At 38.4% G+C, this 22,291-nt stretch overlaps 2 protein-coding genes across 3 annotated transcripts in view; one reads left to right on the top strand and one right to left on the bottom strand.

The window, feature by feature from the left end:
- Nucleotides 1–178: 178 nt before the first annotated feature.
- On the bottom strand, nt 179–6,106 carry LOC131314479 (uncharacterized). Of its 2 annotated transcripts, none has more exons than XM_058343123.1 (10): nt 5,764–6,058; nt 5,301–5,646; nt 4,388–4,430; nt 4,208–4,274; nt 4,012–4,057; nt 3,827–3,925; nt 3,663–3,731; nt 3,376–3,577; nt 2,311–2,444; nt 179–1,743 (listed from the first exon to the last, which is right to left on the bottom strand). In XM_058343123.1, the coding sequence occupies exons 1-10, from the start codon at nt 5,895–5,897 to the stop codon at nt 331–333; spliced, it is 2,553 nt and encodes an 850-aa protein (XP_058199106.1). In that variant the 5' UTR covers nt 5,898–6,058; the 3' UTR covers nt 179–330. The 2 variants fall into 2 exon arrangements, with proteins under 2 accessions (XP_058199106.1, XP_058199107.1); XM_058343124.1 differs by having other exon boundaries at nt 181–1,743; nt 5,974–6,106.
- Nucleotides 6,107–17,748: 11,642 nt separating this feature from the next.
- The window catches only part of LOC131313179 (cytochrome P450 714C2-like), a 5,477-nt gene continuing 934 nt past the window's right edge, over nt 17,749–22,291 (top strand). Inside the window, exons 1-4 of the mRNA XM_058341341.1 lie at nt 17,749–18,188; nt 18,612–18,838; nt 19,831–20,078; nt 21,594–21,951. Of these exons, the coding sequence (XP_058197324.1) occupies nt 17,858–18,188; nt 18,612–18,838; nt 19,831–20,078; nt 21,594–21,951 (1,164 nt within the window). The 5' untranslated portion in view covers nt 17,749–17,857. The remainder of the gene's footprint in view (nt 18,189–18,611; nt 18,839–19,830; nt 20,079–21,593; nt 21,952–22,291) is intronic.

The following is a 22,291-nucleotide window of genomic DNA, read 5'->3' as shown; positions in this document are numbered from 1 at the left end:
TTTTTCCTTCATTTTCACTAGATTCGGTTCAAATTTTTATACATCACATCGTTAGGAATCAAAAAAATATAAATATAAAGCCCAAAGTTGAAAAAAAGAAGTCATATTTTAAAAAAGTTCATATACGACTATGCTAAAGACACTTAAAAGACTGGATTTCCGAAAAAAGACAGTAGAGAACGGGGCCAAAATTGTCGCGCACACAAGAGAACAGGGCTAAAACACTCCTCTATATTTATGGGGTATTGTTTTTCACAGGCAAGAAAACTATACTCCTTTCTTCTTTTGTCCTACATTCCTTTTTCTGTTTCTTGTTTCTTTTCCAGTTTTTTACGACCTCCGATTACGGGTTTGCAGCCGAAGATCCAAATCAGGGTGATGGCTGGTAGCACCTCTCAAAAACTGCTGTTGAAAGTTCCAGAATCCAGCATTAATACTGTTTTGTTGGTTGTCTTTCATGAGCTCTCTCTCATTGAAGTACCTTGGATCAGACGTCACTCCTTGGTGTGGCAACCCGGGTTGCGTATCTTGCGATCGAATTCCATACCGGCCCAGTGGATTCACATAGTTGGGCGCCTGCGGTTCCACGTACTGGGGTACTACTAGTTGTGGGCCTTCCACCGCGTAAGCATCCTGGCCTAGTGGACTGAGATGCGTGAATATACCCTGGCCCAAGAGATTCAGTAGACTTGGCTGCGGCTGTGTATAACCAGACTGGCTCAAGAGTTCTTGCTGCAGAACTGCATCTTGGCCTAGAGGGTTCGCCCCACTGGGCTGCACTTGGGTGTACGGTGCTGCTGATGCAACCTGCGGTCCCCTTTGGTGCCGTGGAAGCCCATCATGGCCCAACGGACTCTCTCTACTGGACTTTGCTTGCCAGTACTGATCCACCGGGAGCTGCGGTTCTTGGTGCATGAATCCCTTGTTGCTCAACAGATTTGCATGAATATCGACGATCACCTGTGGACCCCACGGGGTAGGCAGGCTCCACTCCACAGGTTGGCTCACAGGACTCGAACTAGCTCCACAATTGAGGTCCGGCGGAGCATTGGATTCCCGTCCTGGCCCATGCATCAAGGCCATATGCTGACTCGGCACGGATGGCCTTATGACTGTGGAAGGATATACTGATGATTTCAGGCGCTTATGACTGCTGCTAGAAAGGAATTCAAACAACGCCGGTTGTGGTATAGGGGCAGAATGTGATGGCTGCTCGCGATCATTTGGGAGATAAGAAGAACAAAATTGACTCTGAATGTTTTGACTGCAGTTACCACTACCTCCCCTTACAGCTCCTTGACCAAGATCCATGTACTTATGGCTATCTAAGCCATCATTTACACTGCAAGGGAGAGTTTCGCCGCAGATAGGACCACTGTAGGAATCCATGCCGTCACCAATGAGAACACCCTTCCTTGCATTGGGAATATCCAGTCTATCAATTTCGACCTCCATCCTTCCTCTGGAAATGCTACTGTTGATACCTGTGTTGTCGCTGGTGATAATGTTTTTTCCTTTTGATATAGTGTCGTGGCTGCCCTGTGGGTTTTTCAGAGCAGCAGTTACAGTGTTCGTGACACCATTTATACAAGTAGGTCTTTGTTGGGGAGCTGTCGATGAAATCAGAGGAATTGGTGTTTGAGTCAAGCATCTCAACTTCTGGCGTGCCACCATTTGAGCGATTGGTCCTAATTCTTCAACGAACCGCAGCAGACTCTCTTTGTACCCGATACCCCCATTTCCCTACAATGTTCAGAAATTGCTATTAGCATAGACAAGGCAATCCCTTACTTGAGGAAAAAGGAATTCAAAAAAATAGAAAGAGATCCAAGCATCCAACATTGAGATAGCAGAATCATGTTTACAACTGCAGCACAGAATTTTGTGAAATATTTTTCAGGCTCTAAGGGAATGACATCGATTCATTACTTTTCAACCTCAAAAAACAGTACTTTCAGATGGTTAGACCATTCCAAAGGACATGCTCTAACTAGGGGTAAAGAAATAATAAGGTCTTATCCACGTAAAAGAGAATAACACAAGCAACGGACCACTTGTTTAGAAAATTTGATACCACAACTTATTTGATGAATTTGAAACAATGATTATAGGATTTTGACAAAACTATCAAGCTCTTTTGATAGAAAATTCAAAATAAAGCAGAGAACCAAAGACAAGCAAGTGCAGAAAACAGATGATTGCAATCAATTTCAACTGAACATCTGAACCCTAAGGAGGAAACGGCTCCCTGAAGTAGTGTTTTATGATGCAAGGCTGCGCAGATAGTGTGCATTTGTATATGGGACTTACTGGCACAAGTTGTTTCGAGGAGCTATAAACCGTTGAAACTATGGACTCCTCCTCACTGACTGTGGAATACTGAGGTGCATACGTTTGACGCCTTTCAGTTTTGTTGTAATTCACATTTCTACCATCTCGACACCCTGTTTAGAGAAGTTAAGCAAGAAAAATGAAGTCAGCTTCTGCTGACTACAACATTCCGAATGTGGAAAATATGTTCCTTTGGTGCAATCGGAATGTCTTATTCTCTTCCAGCAAAGATAAAACACCAGATATGGAAACTAGCATACAAATATGCATGTGTATCGATTGATGTTATATCAAGGTTTTGCTTTGTGTACGTGTGTGGCTGTGCGCCTGTCTGTTGAGTCTAATTTTGGAAACAGTTTCACTTTCACTGCAATTGAAGAAAACGTATAATGGGAGTAGGCATGGAACACTAGGGTGTTTTCACATAGGGCATGAAGCCACAGAGAACTAAAACGTACCCCTGAGATGGGCGCTTTTTTGGCTAAGTGGTAGGAGAATATTTACACAATTACATGTGCTATGAGAAGTTTACATCAAACCGGATATCAGTTGACATATCAGGAATCCCGAAAATTCAAACCCACACAAAATTACAACCAGCCCATCAAAAGATCCCTAACAGGAAGATACAACCAACTAAAGGACGAGCCTCACAATATGGAAGAAATAATCAATCATGAACTTCAGCGAGGATTGACCCTCTGTCATCCCATTTAGGATTGTACAAGGCTGGCCAACAAGATTACCATGATGGCATTGCCATAGCCTATTTGAATGGTGCATTCACACCAATCGCCAGTCATGACATTTTTTTTAATTTTTTTTTAAGGTGCTGAGAATCTTGGTCTAATTAATCATAGTTATAGAAATCTCAATAATCACTATAGTAGGGGTGGAAGGAGTAGGTTTTTTATCAACAAGATGCAAGTTTCACCAGAAATGAGGTTAGGCTGCATATTTCCTGGGGTTACCCGTGCTAGGAAACAAGGATTGATGATAACATTAAGTTCTTCCTTGGCGGGTAATAGTCAATCAGATTCATACCTGAAAGAATATCATAATCATGCGGATCTGCTAGGTTATTAACTCTAAGCTTTGCGCCAAGGTTAACGCTTGAACTTCCGTATTCACCACGGGGTTTCCTCCCATACCGTCTTCTTGTCATGGAGAACTCCAGCTTTATTTTCTGTGGTTCAGTTTTTAGGGTATGAAAGACCCTCTTTGCAAGCTCATGTATAGCACGCGCCTGGAAATCACAAGAACTACAAAAAAATTAGCATGCACAAAATTGATTTGTTTTACCCATTCACGTAAAGAATAGATACACTTACCTGTCTGAAGTAGATCGTAGAGGACGAATTGAAAAGCATTGCATTGTTGGTTATCAGAAACACATCATTCTGTACAATGATTCAAACACTAATGAATTACTCATGCCCTCTCAATATATCTGTATGCGAAGAAAAGGAGAGTCGCTGTTTATAAAGGAGGAAACCTCAAATTGTTCCAAAGTGGTGTAGATTTCCTCTTGAAGTTTCGCTCTCATTGTGCCAAAGTCCATTGGTTCTTCAATGATACTATAATAGCCCTCCACCTTGCAAACCAAGAGACACATCAACATTGTGGACGGAAAAAAAAAATTGGAATTGTGAAAGTAAAACTAAGATAAGCACTTCCAACCTCATTTTGGTCAACTGGCTGAGCAAATATTTCATGGGTATCTCTCCTATATAGAAAAATAAACAAGATGAGAAGACCAAATCTCTGCCAAAAAAAAATCTTCCTATTTGGACATTGTTCTTTCTGTTAATCCCAGGAATCAACTCTCTTGATGTATAGACCAAATGCAGTGACATACAGAGCAGAAACAACTCACCTTTGCAGTATATCAAGGACAAACTCAAGTATGCGTTTTTCAGGCATCCGCTGTTTAGATGGCAGAACTGCACCGATAAAATTAGATGTACAATGACTGTGTTGACACTACCATGCACGATGGTTGAAAGTTTTCGACAGAAAATTATGTTAAGCATCTTTTGATCAAGATAACACTCACCATTATTTACTGGAGGAACTTCGAGTTTTTCCTGTTCTCCATTCTGCAAGTTATAAAGGATGAGACCAACTTGCCGATCAAAAAAAAAAAAAGGATGAGACCAACAAACAAATATGCATCGCGGAAATAACTGTGCATAAATAAATCCTCATATGCTTCTACATAAGAGATCAACCAAACTAAGCAAAGCCTAGTTTATTTAAGTAATTCGGACCATTCGTTTTTAACCTATATATGCAGAATATTTTATGACCCCCAGCCTCCACCTCCACCTCTCTCGTGGTTTACAAACCCTCGCCTCATGCACCGCACCCACCTTCCTCTGGCCGAGGCGGCTCCAGCCCAGGTGCGTGTGATAGCGAGGTTGATATAAGACTCAGTCAATGACTCATTGCACCCCACATCACCAGCACATTCAATCCCTCAAACAACAAGTTTTCATTTCTTATCCCACCAGCACTCTTCCATTTCACTAGAGTTTCTCACCCCATTGGCTCATATCAGAATCAAAGAAATTCAAGAAATGTATAATTAAATGCATAAATAAACCAAACCCCAGTACAAGACAAGACATAAACAACTACTAATCGAAATGAGCACCCCAAAAGTACTACAGATGCTGATTGTGTGTCGGTACATAAAACGTGTATGTATATCTCTTTACGGAGCGTCCCGTAAAGAAGATTTACACGACACTAAATCGCGTGCGTCCAAAAGTATTTTAGATGATCCGGATTGAAAATCAACCGTAACCGGTAACAACTATTTTTGACAAGTCAAAATTGAAAACACATCTCAATCATTAATTGCGCGAATGGACGGGTGAAATTGCGCGGTCATGAATAAGTTTCTCTCATATATTCTTTGCGTAAATTTCCACCATCTCACAGAAAAAAAAATAATAATAAAGCACCTGGTGGGTTGCGGGGCCAACAGAAGTAACCGCCACTTCATCGAGTCTCTTCTTCTTCCGCCCCCTTCTGGGCTCGGGCATAGATTGTTGTCGGCCAATGGCAGCCTCCGCCATTCCCTCCGCCGCCGTCGCCAGCGGCGGTGATAGGGCGGCATTGTGCTGATCACGACTGATGTCTTGGTTTCGCTCTTCCTCTGTACTGAGAGGACTGCTGCTGCTGTTGTTGTTGTTGCTCTCTTTCTTGGCCTTCTTCGAAGCCTCGAGTGCCTTAGTACGGGCACTCTTCCTCTTTTGTCCTCTTCTGCCTTTTCGCTTCACCATTTTACCCCCCACCCTGTTTCTCTCTCTGTATATATACAAATATACAGATATTCACTATATTGTTTACCAAGATTCCCACAAACCCACATTCAAGAATGTGCACATACAGAAATTCAGAAAATGAAAATCAACGCTAATTAACTGTAACAGTGCTTCTTTACAAATCTGTGTAAGGAAGGGAGCTTTTGACTTGGGTTTGGGTTTTTTTTGAGTGTCATTCGGGGAAAATGTAAGATTTAGGTGTACTGGAACCCCGAACCCAGTTGGCAAATCCATTGAAAAGCGCAGTGTAGAGAGATAATCAACAATGTTGCTTGAAGATTATTGGGGTTTCAAGAACTAACGGCTACACCTTAAAGACTTGTTCATACTGGAAATTTCCATTTTTCCCCTTTTTTGTTTTTAATCTTTGGCTCCCAGACGAACGAGAACAGAGCAACAGTAATAAAAGACCCATATGATACTATATATCCACTCTTTTTCTTGATTTATTTTCTTACTTTTACAGTGAGAGAGTGGGTCCGTGCATAAAAGGGTTTGGGCCTACAGTCCGGTCTTACCAGGTTTGGGCCTACAGTCTGGTCTTACCAGGTTTGGGCCTGTCCCTCTGTTCTACTACTGGAGTGGTGCGCTGCACGTAAGCATCAACAACTATGGCTTTGTTCGGTTCGCGGTTTAGTTTTAGTTTTAGTTTTGTTTTCAATCATTACCCTATTTCTTTTTCCAATCATTACCCTATTTTTTCAATTATTACTTTCCTATCTCTCTCTATCTCTCTCCAATCATTACCCCTATCTTCAATCATTACTCTATTTCTCTCTCCACCCACTACCAAAACTAAACTAAACTAAACTCTCAACCAAACACAACCTATGTGTTCTTCTTCTTCGTCTGCTGCTGCTTCTTCTTTTTTTTTTTTGACAAAGGCATCTATCACGTGTTTGAGTGTTCATTATTTGAGTAGTGCCCCTGTTCGGTTTGGGTTACGAGGGAGATTTTTAAAAGTAATAAGTAAAGAGAACAAAGAGAAAATTTATTACGGACCATGCGTAGGTGTTTTGAGAACCCCAGACGAATAAGCCTGATGATAGAACTTTATGATACCCTTATCAATCACTAATAAGGAGTCACAATTTATGTAACGACTTATATAATGATCGTATTAATATTAGCTTTTCTGCGATTGAATACCAACCCTGACATTAAGATTTAGTGTGTTAAGAGTTAAGAGTAATTGCACGAACGTTAATGCAACACAGCACAAAAAGTTTGGTCAACATGAATTTGTTTTTCATCATTGCAATTTTGGCAGGTGAGGTCACATACGTTACATTGAAGAGATCTATTCTTACTAAAAGAAAAATGATTTAAAGGGAGATTTTCCAAGTAATAACTAATAAGTGAAAACTAAAAATGAAACTTATTAAAAACTATGCTGAAGGAGGGAAATGGGTTTTGGGAATCCCATGTCGCCAACCAAACAACTCCTACAAATCTCGTTCTTTTTCTGTCCCCTTGCTCAAATTTGACAGTTATTTTTGTAAGGTTGAATATGTAGTCATCTAGCGGGTAAAAGTCATGCCTTCTCTTTATTGAGCAATTATTTAGTGCTTTAAATAATGCATTAAACACTCTTCATCACCACATATTTGTGCGAATCTCATGCCTTTTCTAATAGGCGCCGCTTACAGGAGGCAATTGTGACCAAACCCCCTACTGATAAGAACACCAACCCATTTCAAAGCTGACTGAAGATGAGTCATAATATTCATTCTATCTATTTGAAACGAGTAGTTAATTTACTATTTATTTTCTATCCGGTGTTAGAAGGAATTATGCAATCATAATCCTAAGGCATTAATCCATCAATCGAGGTTTAAATATTTACTATTCAAAGAGAGTTAAACTTACAATCTTACCCTCAGCTAATTACAGTAACACAATCGTTAGATCAAGTGTCCTAAATGAACGAGTCTTAATACGGTGAGAGGCCTATAAAATATTTTAGGAAAAATGACGGCCAATGACATGTTTCGATAATTAATACCTATCAAGAATATGTTCAGCATTAATAAATGTTCTTAGCTTATCTTTAGCGGGTATTAATTACCAAAACACGTCCTGGGCGTCATTTTCCCTAAATATTAGAGTGAACTTCAGGTTGACAATTGCAAGAAGCCTTATGCTTTGGTAATCATCAGTTTTCTGACAACATCGCAGATCCCTGGAAACAGATTAATAAGAGGGATATGGTGGTCCTCACATTCGATTTTTCAAAAGAAAAAAAAAAAAAAAACCATTATCGAACTTCTTCTTCTTCTGCTTCTTCTTCTTGTTCTCCTCTCTCTCTCTCTCTCTCTCTCTATTTTCTTTTTTTAGGGGTTGTTGCTAGCCAGCTTATACACTCCTCAAATTAATTCCTACAGCCCATGCCACACCCTTTTCGCACACTTGCACTTAGGGGTGAAGTGACCTCAAAAGTTGCTAGAAAGGGAAATCGAACTTGAGATCTTAGATAGAAACAAACCGGCTCCTAAGTCCCAAGCCAAGACCACCATGTAAACTCCAATGGGTTGAACTTCTTCTTTTGTTTGGGAGATTAAAAAAAAAGAAATTCCTTTCTGTCAAAACAACTATAATAAACCAAACGGAAAAATATTGCCTAGAAAATGAAAGAGCTGCAAATTAAATTTTCATGGGCTGGTGCAGTTGCAGTCATAGAAAACCACATGGGGTCGACTCTCATTCGCATGCTATTAATTAATTCGTGAACCAATCTAAACAAGGCTTCGTTCCAAATTTAATCATGACTCCACTGAGACACGATATAATTAGCCCCGGATTACTGGTTTATTTGACTGAATTCCGAGTTATGGAAAAAAAAAAAGAGTTACACAATCAAAGAGCAATTGGAAGTCATGAGTAAGAATGTAGTTGAGCTCAAGAAACAAAAGAAAGAATAATTGAACTCAGAAGATAAAAATCACAACCACAATGTATATATGTATGTTAAGGCAAAGGAATTTACCTTTTATTTCATTTTCTTTCCTCGACCAAACAGATTTGCTCACAGCCTCCAATTTGTTTTTCTTTTCCTTTTTCAGAACTCTATTCCTTCTCTTGTGGGCTAAATTGGGGTGATTTTTATATCCGATAAAACGAGGCATTTGGGCACTCTCACTGCCAGTGTTAGGGCTACTATTACGTGGAACAACAAACTTAACACCTGTGAACTTTTATTGAATATTTTGATAAAAGTGAGTGGGGATTTTTTTTTTTTTTTTGGGTTACAGAGGAAACAGCCAGGCCACTAGATGGACTCGACTGCGCAACCCAAACCTCTGGAGGAACTAGATGGCGACACTAGTCATGGCTCCCCACTTATTTCAGGATACTTATCCGGTGAAAAATCGAACTTCAAATCTTGATAAATACTCTCAAAACCCGGGCATTTGCTCGAACCACCGGGAAACGTTGTGGGGATTGATTTTATTGACCAAAAGTGGAAATAACGCTTAAATTTGTTTCGATACCTCATAATTATGCTACATTTGGCACTTTGCTGGCGCAAATAATGACGTCATGAAAGAATATGACAAAATAATAGGTAAGACCTAATTAATTAAGCACAACAACATCATCATTAATTAAAAGAGGAGGTTAAATGACAAAAAATGATGGGGATAAGCTTGAAATTAAAATATTACAACAAAATGCGTTGAAATGAAGACGTCCAGACAAAAGCCAGTTCTACTCTACCTAATTTTAAATGATTCATGGGAAAGAGAACAAGAGTTGGGTCAAAAAGCATTGTCCGTTCAAGCGAGAAATTTTTGGATGCAAATAGGACATTGTACACATATATCCGATAGCACATTCGTGTCATCCAGAATACGTTTGGATGGCTGAGTAGGAGGGAGGATGCTCGAATATCAACCATCCAAAACATGTTTGAAAGGCTCGGATGGATGTTGGGTTCTACCACGTGGTACTCAATTTGCACCCAAAAACTTCTATAATTGAAGGCATTTATATGGGTTCACACTTCACCCTCATATATATGGGTTAATTTATTGTGAATTCTCTAATTTCGTAGATGGTCTGTCTTTGATCGGACTATGGAGGAAACTAGTTGAAGCGTTCGTAAGTTACCCCAGACATCCCTAACCGTTGAATCAAAAATAAAATAAAAATTCGTATGCGAAGGGGTGGTATTAGCTAGTCCCCTTCCTCTGTTTATCTCCCTCCACTTTCAACGGTAAAAAATAATCTCCAACATCTTTATCCTGCTCTAACCAAACACGGTACAACTAATCTCACATATTTGGTATTCTTCCAAATCAAACGTGGACACACTTTTCCCATCTATCCTCATTTTTAATCTCGTATTTTTCAATCATTGAAAATACTATCTGATAAGCTGACCTCATAATTAAAGACGGTATCAGGGTCCATTTGTTGCTCTATATGTACGTTGATAGATACATACGCAAAGATTTCTAATCAATTGTTAATTTTTTGTATTAAGGATTTAAACATATTATAATCTTGAAAAAACGAAAAAAAGTCATTTATTGTGCCAAATTTGTAGTACCCTGCCGTTCTAGTCGAATCATGATCAATATTGTGAAGAAATCTCAAATAAGGACAAAATTCACATATTTAAATTAAGTTCGGAAGAACGCAACCTCAATTTATATATATATATATATATATATATATATATATATATATATATATATATATATATATCCAAAATGCACTTTGATTGCAGAAGCACTCAAGAAAATGCCGTCATATATATAACCAAAATGCACTTTGATTGCAGAAGCACTCAAGAAAATGCCGTCATGAAAATAGGGGATTGCAGAAGCATAGGGTAATTGAAGGCTGACCGCCATCCATTTCAGAAAGTCAAGGGGCAAAAAAATCCTGAAAAAAACCTGTACGTAAGTGGTTCATGAAACGCATCATCCTCATCAATCAATACAATGTAAAATACAATATTAGTGCTAGGTCAGAGTTGCCAGTTTTGAATAATCTGCCCATAATTTTTGTTCTGGGAGCAACCTTCTCGATCGATCATGATCGTAATTCCCTTGGTTCTCGCTCCGGTCGATCGAGCTTTCGGCTCCCGGTTGTAACCATCAAACTGATCCTGAATTAATTTTTCAAACTCAAGTAGGTCAACTCAAGCCGCCATGTATATATAGAACCCCTTGTTGCAATATTCAACACTTTCATAACTACTCCGTTAACCGTTTATGGAAAATATATTTATATGCAGTACTGTTGAGAGAATTTTTAGAATTTTCCAACATCCGAGAGTCATGAGTACTGCACGGCATCTACGAAAAGATCAACTTTGACAATCGTACCATTGTAGGACGAATGATTTTTAGAATTTTCCAACATTCGAGAGTCATGAGTGCTGTACGGCAGCTACGAAAAGATCAACTTTGACAATCGTACGTACCATTGTAGGATGAATGGGATCGAATACCACCGTCCTTCTGCTCTAGTACTAATATATATATATCAAAACATAATCTTAGCAATTTGCGGGTGTTGTTGGAATATAGCCAAGATATATAACTTGACATTTTCCAATACGCTAAGGTAAGTACTGATCCCGTAGAAATTAGTCAATGTGCGTGCCTAAGTGATGCAAGGAAGCGTATGATTAACATGACGTCTATAATTGCAACAAGAATTCACGTACGACAAGTTTATACAATTCCTAAAAACAACAAATTTCTCTTTTCGAAAGCCCAAACGATGTGAGTATTGATCCTTGACCCGTTTCCAATCAACCCTCATAATTCTAGACCAATCCGCCAACATTGGGCCGCAAACAGTTCAAAAGATTAAGAAATGTAGACGCGACCCTCTCTACATTGGTAATTACGCCCGTAACAATCATATTTTCTTGCTAGTACATTTTATTTACCATTGGAATTAGAATCCGAAATAATTATATGTAGGAAACTAGGAATACCATCAAGCTGGTTCAACCATTAATTCTTCATGTGCCAGATGATCACGAATAGTGAAAACGCTCTATTTTTTCTGTGGACTTTTTCTTATTATGACCTTAAAGCAAATTTTTTTCACATTTGTTAGTTTTGTGCTTTACTTTTTTTTTGTTTTTCAATTCATCTTGTTGTCGATTTTTTTTGCTAAAAAATAGTTATTTCTCAAAATATTTAGATAAAAGTCATAATAATCTACAAAAGTTTGGCATAAAACGAACAAACGCGAAAAAAATCGAATAAGGACAAAAAGTGCTAAAAGAAAAAGGGTTTAGCGAAACGGAGTTTGAACCTAGCTAGGAAAGAGTGCACGAGTAATGCCATCCACATTTTTTTGATTGGACTTGAATAATCGGGTGTCAAAGTCAGTTTATGTGCACTTCAACAAATTTCGGAACATTAAAGTCAACGACCGGACAAACCTCCAGTACTAGTGATCCTGATCTCTATCCACGTACGGTAATGATTCCATTGATCATCTTGTTCCAGTGTTCTGGTTCAACTGATTGCGACGTATTACTTAACGAACTATTTGTCTTCGGCCTTGGAGAAAAGTCAAGTATGCCACGCTTGGGTGTCTACGGCGGCTTACTGCGTGTGGACTTGACGCTGCCGTCGCCTCGGCTTTACCACTATCTTAGGGATTTTAGCAAACTTTCGGCGTTAAAAAATATACCAAAATAGATGGGTTTTTTTTGTAAAAATTAATTTTTCATGGAGAGTTTAAATAAGTGAACAATGAATAAATTTGGTAATGGAATATATAGTATATATAGTTCATCGTTTTTAACATACTGTATGAAGATTCGTAGGGGATATTGTCAGATACTAAGATATTTTATGTTGGAGTATTATTTCTTGAGATAGTAGAATCTGCATCTACGTTAAAGAAATTCTCAAAATTCCAAATATTGATTTGGGTAGCTTTTGGAATTCTGCAATACAAAATTTAAAAATAAATAAATAAATCTTGCAGCTACAACAAATATGTTTCTCAACTTTTACCAAAAATCTGGAATAAAAAATCTGCAGCAAAATCTGAAGCTAAAGTCTAACAATTGTATCCACAACTATCGCAAACACATCCATTTTCCTTTAATTTGCTTATAATAAATCTTGCTGAAGTTAAAGTTTATTTTTTGCATTTATCGTCACTAACACATTATAAAATTTTGTCACCATTGGATGAAAATCTTGGAGCCACCCTTGTTACGAGGGATCTATCAATTTGCAAAATAATTTTTGTTCATTCATTTTTTATAAATGCACTACAAATTTTGACCTTTAGTTATGTTAGAATAATAGATATAATAAATAAAATCGTGATCTTGAGATTATGATTGTAATTAGGATGATTTTCTTCCATAATTAGTATGATTTCATTCCATAAGTAGGCTCCCTCTCCTATATATAAATAGAGGGTTTGTAAAGTTTCATATATCAAATTCAATAAAACTTCTCTTTTCTTATATTTAAAATGGTAATTTTCGCTTCTAGCAGGCGGCCTAAGCCTTACTTCGGTCCGTCGGACACTCATAGTTTACTCTACTCACTGCATGTGCCTCTTCACCACCAGCGCTCATGGCTTTCTGATTCTTGGATTCTTCATTTCTTTTCTTTCAAACTCAAGTTGGTAGACCTACTTGAATTTGGCTTGGCGTGGCTGCTCCTGGTCCTCACTTATGGCTGTCCTTTTGGCTCTCCTGATTCTCTTGGCTTGGCTTGGCTTGGTTGTTCATGGTTGTTTACAAACTAGCTGTTGGGTACTTGGGTTGACTATACATCGAGGCCATGCTCGTGCCAGTTATCCGCTTATATCCCCTCTTGTATCGTCGGTAGTTAATTTCCATTCCGTTGCGTTTCACTGGTTTAGTAGAGTTACTGAGAATATTGATCAGAGTTGAGAGTCGTGTTTTTCTTCGGCTTGTTTATATTGGGAACGAAATTGGCCACTCGTTAATATTTTGGAGACCAAAAAGGTAAATAAGCCGTTTATGTCATTGAGTGGTTAATATTTATTTTTGGGAGATTTGATTTCCCACCACTGAGAGGCATAATATTTTTACTGAGAGGCGGCGTAACATTTTCCTAACATCAGCATAACATTTTTTTTTTAAAAAAAAGGAAGAGTGCTATCCTATTGAAATAGGCGGCAAGCTTACCTCTCAACAAGGCACGGCCCCGATGAGGCACACCAATCCGTCATCAAGAAAGATTTCCGAAGGGATAGTGCCATATCCCATGGAGATCCGTACTTTTGGTCTCTTCTTCAGAGACTTTTAACCAGGTCAAATGGTCAACACTTGATGATAAACTTCTATAATTGGAAATTAAGATATTCAAACTTCAAACTAAGTCCTCCTCAACCATGGCTTAAAAACAGCTTTAATTAATTGTGGCTAAGAATTGAATTCAACAACTTCCTTGTGAGAACAGGAAACTCAGAAATGGCCTAATTTGGATAGTATTTCTTTTCTTTTTTTTTGATCCGCATTTGGATAGTATTTCTGATTGCTTGCTTTCGCCTGTTTAAAACTGAAATAATTGCAAAATCAACCCCCCATTTGCACCAGAATGTGAAAATTTTGACCAACATAACGGTTGTGCTTGTAGCAACTCTTTACACAACCAATCTCTAACCGTACATTGTTGTAACTAATGGTCAGGATTCATTTTATTTATGACCGGTCATAAATCGTCAATAGATTATTTTTAATCCGGACCGTCCAAACACACCTGGACGGTCAGAATTAATTGCACAACCGTTGTGTCGGTTATGCATATAGCATTATTGCAAAATGATTTGACAATTTCCTTCCTTGACAACTAGTGCTATGGTTGGATCTTGAGGTGAAGGAAAAGGATAACCAAAAAAATACTGAGGTGAATAATATTTGTTTGGGATAACTGGCTTTTTTTTTTCCCTCTCCTTTATGCTTTGGTTTGTTTCTAATGCATATGTCAAACTTTAACTCGAAAGTCCAAACGATGTGAGCATTGGTCCTTGACCAGTTTCCAATCAGCCCTAGGAATTGTCGACCAATCCGTGAACGGTTCAAGAGATCAAGAATTTTAGACGCGACTTTCTTTACATCAGTAAGGTGACTCGTACATTTTTAAAATGAGAAAAATAATACGCTCATAACAATCATATTTTCTTGCTAGTACATTGTCTTTACTGTAATATTTACCATTGGAAGTAGAATGCGAAATAACCATAGGATCATATTAGGAATAACATGCATCTAGCTGGTTCAACCATTCTTCATGTGACAGAATCTTTTCTTCTACTTATTATTATTATAAGAGAAAAAAAATTATGAACTTGAAAAGCAATTCTTACAAGTTAATAAGGAGAATCGAAAAGGCAAACCAAAGCTCTAACGGAGTTGCCAATGAGCAGAGATGTCCTTTAATAATTTGTTATTAAGTGATTATTCATTTCACTCTCAAGCAATGCATGTATGGAATTATATTGAAATGGAGGAGGGAGGAGAAGTTTTAATTTAAAGAAATATGTTGAAATGGAGGAGGCCAATTTAGCGGAAGAATCGGTGATCTTGACAATTTGGAGGAAGACACGGGTTTGGAGGATGATGAGGACTTCGAGGATGGTGCGTCTCCCTCTTTCTCTGGAATTTTAATTCTATAGATGGGTGGTTTTGAGTTGTTGGTTCTATATCTTTCGGCTTGTTGTTCGAATTTAGGGTTGTTTTCTTTTGGTTTGTGGCTGTTTTGTTGTTAGGCTGTTGGGCTGTTTTGAGGCTTTTATGTTTCTTGCAAAAATTAATAAAATCTTACTTTTGCCGATCACAAAAAAAAATGTCTGAGACTATATTCTTAATATCCTCTCTCACGTGTAGCTGCATTTGAGGTTTGTCTCGTATTACCGCTTGTTTTGGTCTATCATCGTACAACTTTTTTGCTCGTCTATCATCGTAGGGTGTTGATTGTAAATTTTTAAAATATGAGGTGTAATGAATCCCGCTCTGATACCCTGTGAAAATTTTATATCTATCTCAAAATCAATTGATAATAAATGAAAAGTTCCCTCGTATTTCCAAAAGAAATGAGATAGAGGACAAAAACAACTGTATCTCCAAACCCAGCCCAAAAAACGGAACACTTTGACAATATCGAAAAAAGATAACCCTAGTATATACCTTCTCCATACATACCGTTCTGAACAAATACAACGTCAATTAATTAATAAATAAATTTGAACGCATCGAAAGCCATACACAACTAGTTGAATCCTTTGGAACGCCGAGTCACCCGGGGATGCTGCCAGGCACCGCTTGGCAGCGGTGTCAAGCGGTGCTGAGCGGCCTATCCTACCATTCATCTCGACAATTAATGTCACGGATCTTAATCAGAGCAATGGGTGGTCCAAATTTTTATGCGTTCGAATTAAATCCAAGCCGTTCGTGCCGAGATGAGCCGGCCGCTTGGTACCGCTGCCCAACACGGAATGCTTCGCAACATCTCCCATTTCGAGTGGTTGAACCTAGCTAGGGAAGAGTGGGTAATGCAATATATCCACATTTTTTTGGCCGGATAATTAGGTGCCATTGTCAACTTACGCGCACTTTAAGGCAATGATTGTGATACCGACACCTATAGTCCTAGCAAGGAAGAAATTACCAACACTTGTATTCAACTCCCAAATTTTAAAGCCCAAGATTACCCGGGCCCCAACTTTTTGCTATCAAAATGAATTCAGATTTCCAAACGCAAGTACTAGATTCCTAGCAAAAATCGCAAAGAAAATTTCATTAAAATTGTATCCAACTCCCAAATTTTAGTGTTTAATTTGCATGCAATTTAATTTGTATACATTTGATTTTATCATCCGTCCTGACCTAGAATCCTACAGCCGCTCCGATTTATATGACGTACTTTATATTTTTATTAGGACCCTGTCAAAGAAAGTGGAAGATTTTTTTTTTTAAAAAAGGACGAGGAAAATTTCTCCTGTATAAAAATAAGTGGAAGATTTTGACTATATAAAAAAATGAGAAAGTGGAAGACTTTGAGAAGGTGCAATGAACATTATCTGAAGACCCCTTCCTAGGTTGAGATATACCGGAAATGTTTTACTTAATTTTAGGATATTAATGTCCACGAGCAGGGACGGAATCAGGATTTTATAAACAGAAGGCTGAACTATGAAGGGTAAGCATAAATACTTTGACTCTGTAGACAAGTACGTATGTTGCTGATCTTCTAGTCTCAATCAACCATTGACAAAACTCAAAAATACTTCCGAATTGTTTGAATTCCAAATGCTGAACAATATTACACTCAAAATGATTAAGCTTCATTCTTGAAAATGTTGTTTGAACTTCTCACTTCCTTAAAATACTTCCTGATTGGTCGTGTGAACTTGAAGTATTTATATTTAAAAAATTTAAAAAAAAAACCTACACGGGAGCCTTGGCCTCCCTTATCCCACCAATAGTTTCGTCTCTGACCATGAGCGTCGACGTAAAAAGTTTTTGTTTAGTTGGGTTCTTGTAAACTTATTTTTTTTCTTCGTTCTATGTGTTTTGTTCGTTTTTATTTATTTATTAAATTTGCGTTATATTTGTTGGATTAAAAATCCGTCTCAACAAGAGAAGTTTGAAAAGTCAAAATCTTTAACCAAAAGCTAAAAAAAAAAATTACTAAATACGAAAAAATATCAGGCAGTTGTCTTTTTTGGTTTAAAATGTCGTCTTATATAAACGTTTTCTAATATCAATAAATATTTTTATATATTTTCGATTCATCTCGACGAGACAAATGATTAACCCCAAAATTACGACGAATAGCTAAAAAAAAACGTATGAAAAGTAAAAAAATACCCAACAAGTGTACAAGAACGCAGCCTTAGTAAGATATAAACTTGTTCTTTGACAGGTTACCTGTCAATTCTTACCTGACAGGGATCCGTATTAAATTTTGCAAGCATTAGATTGGTCAATCTTTTTTTTGGTTAAATAGTTGGTCAATCTTGATTAACTTTTGAATAATATTGTTTGTCTTTGGATACCGGATGTTTAGGTAATTATCTATGCTTTTAATACCTATAAATATCCACTTTCCCGCAGTACATATTGCAAAAGAGCACTATCTTCAACTTGAAAGTAGTTGTGCGTACTTTCAAGCTCAACAAGAGAAGGAAAAAAAACACACCGAGAGAGAGAGAGGAGAGAGAGAGAGATGGAAATCCAAACTGTGATGACGATATTGGCGACGATTGCGTTGGCGGGGGGAGTGGGAGTGGTGGTGCGTTTGTACAACGCGCTGGTAAAGAAGCCGGAGAGGGTTCGAGCGGTGCTAAGGAAGCAAGGGATAAGAGGGCCACCGCCAACTTTTGTTCTAGGGAACATTTTAGAGATTAAGAAGGCCATGTCAAGCCCCCCCAAAGCTACTACTAGTACTGATCATCAGAATAAAACCGCCACAGATAATGATCAGGAGGCGGCCCAGATCTCCCACATCTATGACGCCAATATCTTGCCCTTCTTTGTGAACTGGAGGCAGAAATATGGTACTCCCTTAATTTGTTACCATTTAGTTTACCAACACTCTCTCATTCCATGTCTTATCTATTGATTAACTTTGTCACTCCCACACACCCAGAGGTTGCCCCAGTGGTAATTCGGCTGGATGCCCAGACTTTGAGAGTACTTCTCAAGGTTTGGGGTTCAATTTCGGCCACTGGATGAGTACCCTGCAGACCCCAGTAAGTGGGGGGCCGTGACTGGTTTGGCTGCGCTAGCTCCTCAGAGATTTGGGTTACGCAGTCAGGTCTATATAATGGCTTGGCCGTAGGGCTGTCCCTCCGTTACCAAAAAAAAAAAACTTCGTCACTCCCTTGTTAAACCTTCACCTTTCCTGAGTTGATTCTCTGAGCATTTGCTAGCTACCAATATTGAAGTACTTGTTAGTAATTTGGTTTTGGTTGGTGCAGGTAAATTGTTCACATTCTCGCTTGGTACAAAACAAATAATACACGTAAACCGGACGGACATAGTGAAAGAGATAACGAGAATCACATCCTTAAACCTGGGAAGGCCTTCCTACCACAGGAAGGAGTTGGGTCCTCTTTTTGGCGAAGGTATCTTGACCTCCAATGGCCCTACCTGGCAATACCAGAAGAAAATTCTCGCTCCAGAGCTACACATGGACAAAGTCAAGGTACGATCGAGTATATATATGGAGTATACGATAATAAACCATGTAGCTAGTTAGTAGTGACTTTTTCTAGGAGCGTAGGTGTGTTTTTTGGATAACGTGCCCTGATGACCGCGTACGTGCATCTCGATTGATCTTGGGTCCAATCCCATCGCTAATTTGCGGGGGAGCCCGATTAAAGTCAGAACAAAACTCCGTATGAACTAGTGTCAGAGAAGCTGATCATAGCACCAGAGAAGTTTGAACTTGGGAAACGGAAAACTTAAATCTCAGGTTTTGACTAACAAGCCAACCCAAGGGTTTTCTACTTTTATTTTAACTCTCATTTCTTCGTTTATTTTGGTTCTTACCCTCTTTTTAAGCTTCTGGTCAAAATATGTAGGAGTTGTCCAAGTTTACCATATACGGACGAAGTCAAGGTATTGACTGTGATACCGATACCTTAGTCCTAGTAAGAATGAGTTTTAAGCAAGTAGCGTGTGTTTGGGATGTCTTAGTTTTTCATCTTTCTTTCTTCTTTTTTTTTATGGTTATTTTGAAGTTTTGCATGCGTGCTTCTTTAGTTTTGGTTCATTTACATCTTTAGTGAAACTTTTCAAAAAATTTAGTTCATGTCATAGATACGAATAAAAAAAAAACAAACAAACAAACACAGGTCAGGAAAGAAGTGTTCTGAACAAGCTGTTTATAGCAGCAACCAATCGTGATCGTTCAAAAGTATTCTGGACGGTCCGTATTTTAATGAAATTTTTCCGAAGAAAAGTTTAACTTCTCCTCTCCGGAAAAGTTTCATTAACATCCGGACCGTCCAAATCACTTAATTTGGACGGTTGCGATTGGCTCCGCGAACAACTATTCATGGCTCCGCCGTTAAAAAATTTCTCTTTGGAGCATATAGTACCTATACCACTTGGCTGCATTTTTGTATTAAAATTTTGTTTTAGAAAAATTCGAACTAACTTGTTTAAAACAAAAAATAATAATAATTACTGTAGGGAATGACAAGCCTAGTTTGGGATTCGGCAACTGGGCTGCTGGACTTGTGGAAGACTAAAGTTGAGGCTGCGGGTGGGATTGCAGACTTACACGTTGACCAGGATTTGCTGGATTTCTCAGGAGACGTTATATCAAGAGCTTGTTTTGGGAGCAATTACTCCAAGGGACAAGATATCTTTTGCAAGCTCAATAATCTCAAGGATGCCATGGCCAAGAAAATTTTCTCCATCGGGGTTCCTGGTTTAAGGTAATCTAGCTAGCTCCCAATATAACATGCATTTGGTTAATCTCAGGTTCGTATGTGGGAGGGGCAATTTTTGGAGCCACCTCACCTCACGCGTAAGCGTGTGGAAGGATTGCGGGAGGGGGACTAGCTCTAGCCTCTAGGGATTAGTTCGGGACACCCTATATTATCCAAAAAAAACTTTGGTTCAGATATCGTTAAGGAATTAGGGTTTACTCGTGCCTGAAGGCACGGCGCAACGCATTTTGAACACAACTATAATGAATTACGAAACTATTGACCACCCCGCCAACGAAACTGATTTATATGGGAATTAATATATTTTTTTTAAATTAGGTTCAAATAAAGTTCTTTTAGTGCATGCTCATACCCAAGACGCGAATCGAACAATCTGCACACATGCAAATCAGCACTGTAACTGTGAACAAAATCAACGTGTTCATATAACACCGAGGGGTCGTTCAAAATTTCAAAATAGCACACATACAGATTGGACGGTGAAAGTTTTGCAATTGAAATAGCCATTTAAATTGAGAAAAAAAAATGGAGTCAATCTAGTTTTGAATCCACTACCATTGGGAATCCTGTTACAGTTTGGACAATGGTGTGAGTTTTGCAATCGAAATAGCCATTTAAACTGAGAAAAAAAATGGAGTCAATCTGGTTTCGAATCGGCTGCCATTGGGAGTGTGTGTATTCAAGAGAGAGAGAGAGCCTGAAATAGACCTGTTTCGTGATTGAAATGACAGAGAGAGAGGAGGATGAGTCATTAATTGGGTTCGTGACCAAAACTGATCTAGAGGGGTGTTCGATTTCAAAGAAAATCTCAGGGGGGCATCGGGTTTGGGAGCGTAGAGCTAGAAGAAGGTGAGAGAGAAAGAGAGATGAATTTTGAACGTGAACTCTAATTAGTGACAATTGTGTAATTACTATTGTTTGAGAGAGAGAGAGAGAGAGAGAGGGAGAGCAGTAAAATTTATGGAGAAAATCAATGGTTAGGCTTTATAGAGAGATATGATTTAAAAACCGTTATCCCTTATTATATAGATAGATAGATTTTTCACTTCTGCGGGTTGAAAATTGTTTGTTATCAATTAGAGATATCAACTAGTTTATCTAGATAGACTTTATAGTCCTCTAATTACATATGGAGGGACACAACAGAGGAGTACTACAAAACAATGACATATACTAATATCGAACAAAAAATAGTGATTCCAGGCTTCCAGCAAGTCAATTTACATGGGGCCCACTCCCTACAAAGATGAATGCAATGTTTGAGAAATATCTTTATCAAATTTACGTACACTCTTACCGATCATTTTTTAACCACTTATCTTTCATACCGATTATTCTTTAACCACTCATCTTTCATATGTGAGTGACCTTGACATCAAAATTAAACATGAGGGGCCGACACACATGTGAGAGACTGAGAGAAGAATGGTCGATAAAAGTGTACGTAGCATTGTTGGTAGAATTACGAGAGATTAAAACAAATTAATTATGTTTTTTCAGCAATCTTCCAACAAAGAACAACAGGGAAATATGGGGGCTGGTAAAAGAGATCCACACATTGATAGTAAAAGTGGTGAAGGAGAGGAAGGAATCCGATCAAGACCACAAGGACCTGCTGCAGACTGTTCTTGAAGGGGCCGAAAATGCGGAAATGAGCCGAGATGCGAAGGAGCAGTTCATCGTTGACAACTGCAAGAACATCTACCTGGCCGCCCAGGAGACGGTGGCGATCACCGCCGCGTGGTGCCTCGTGCTCTTGGCTTCCAACCCTGAATGGCAAGCTCGGGTGCGCGCCGAGGTTGTCGAAACCTGGGGAGGACAGATTCCGGATTCTGAGATGCTTCGGAAAGTAAAGCTGGTATGTTTGTTTTTTGGTTTATCTTTAAGCTATGAAATTTCTTCATATATGGTTGGATTAACTTCTTTATTTTTTTAGATTTTTTTTTTAAAGAAAACTTCAGTTTTGGGTTTTGGCTCAGGAGTTAAACTGAAGTCTTCTTGACGAGAAGGACAACAAAAGATAGAATTTGGCCTTTTTTCAGGCCTTGTACGTTCCACTACTTTTAGGAATTTTTTTGCTTTGTTTTTATTCAACTCTTTTTCTCCATCTGTTAGTTTTGCACTTTACTTTTTTGATTTTTTAATTCATCTCGTCAAGACAAATTCTAAAAGTAAATAATTCTGACTTTCACGTAAAT

The sequence above is a fragment of the Rhododendron vialii genome, chromosome 13a (assembly GCF_030253575.1).
Source record: "Rhododendron vialii isolate Sample 1 chromosome 13a, ASM3025357v1".
Classification (NCBI taxonomy): Eukaryota; Viridiplantae; Streptophyta; class Magnoliopsida; order Ericales; family Ericaceae; genus Rhododendron; species Rhododendron vialii.
The sequence above is the reverse complement of the archived record's forward strand: the minus strand, read 5'-3'. Positions and strand labels throughout refer to the sequence as shown.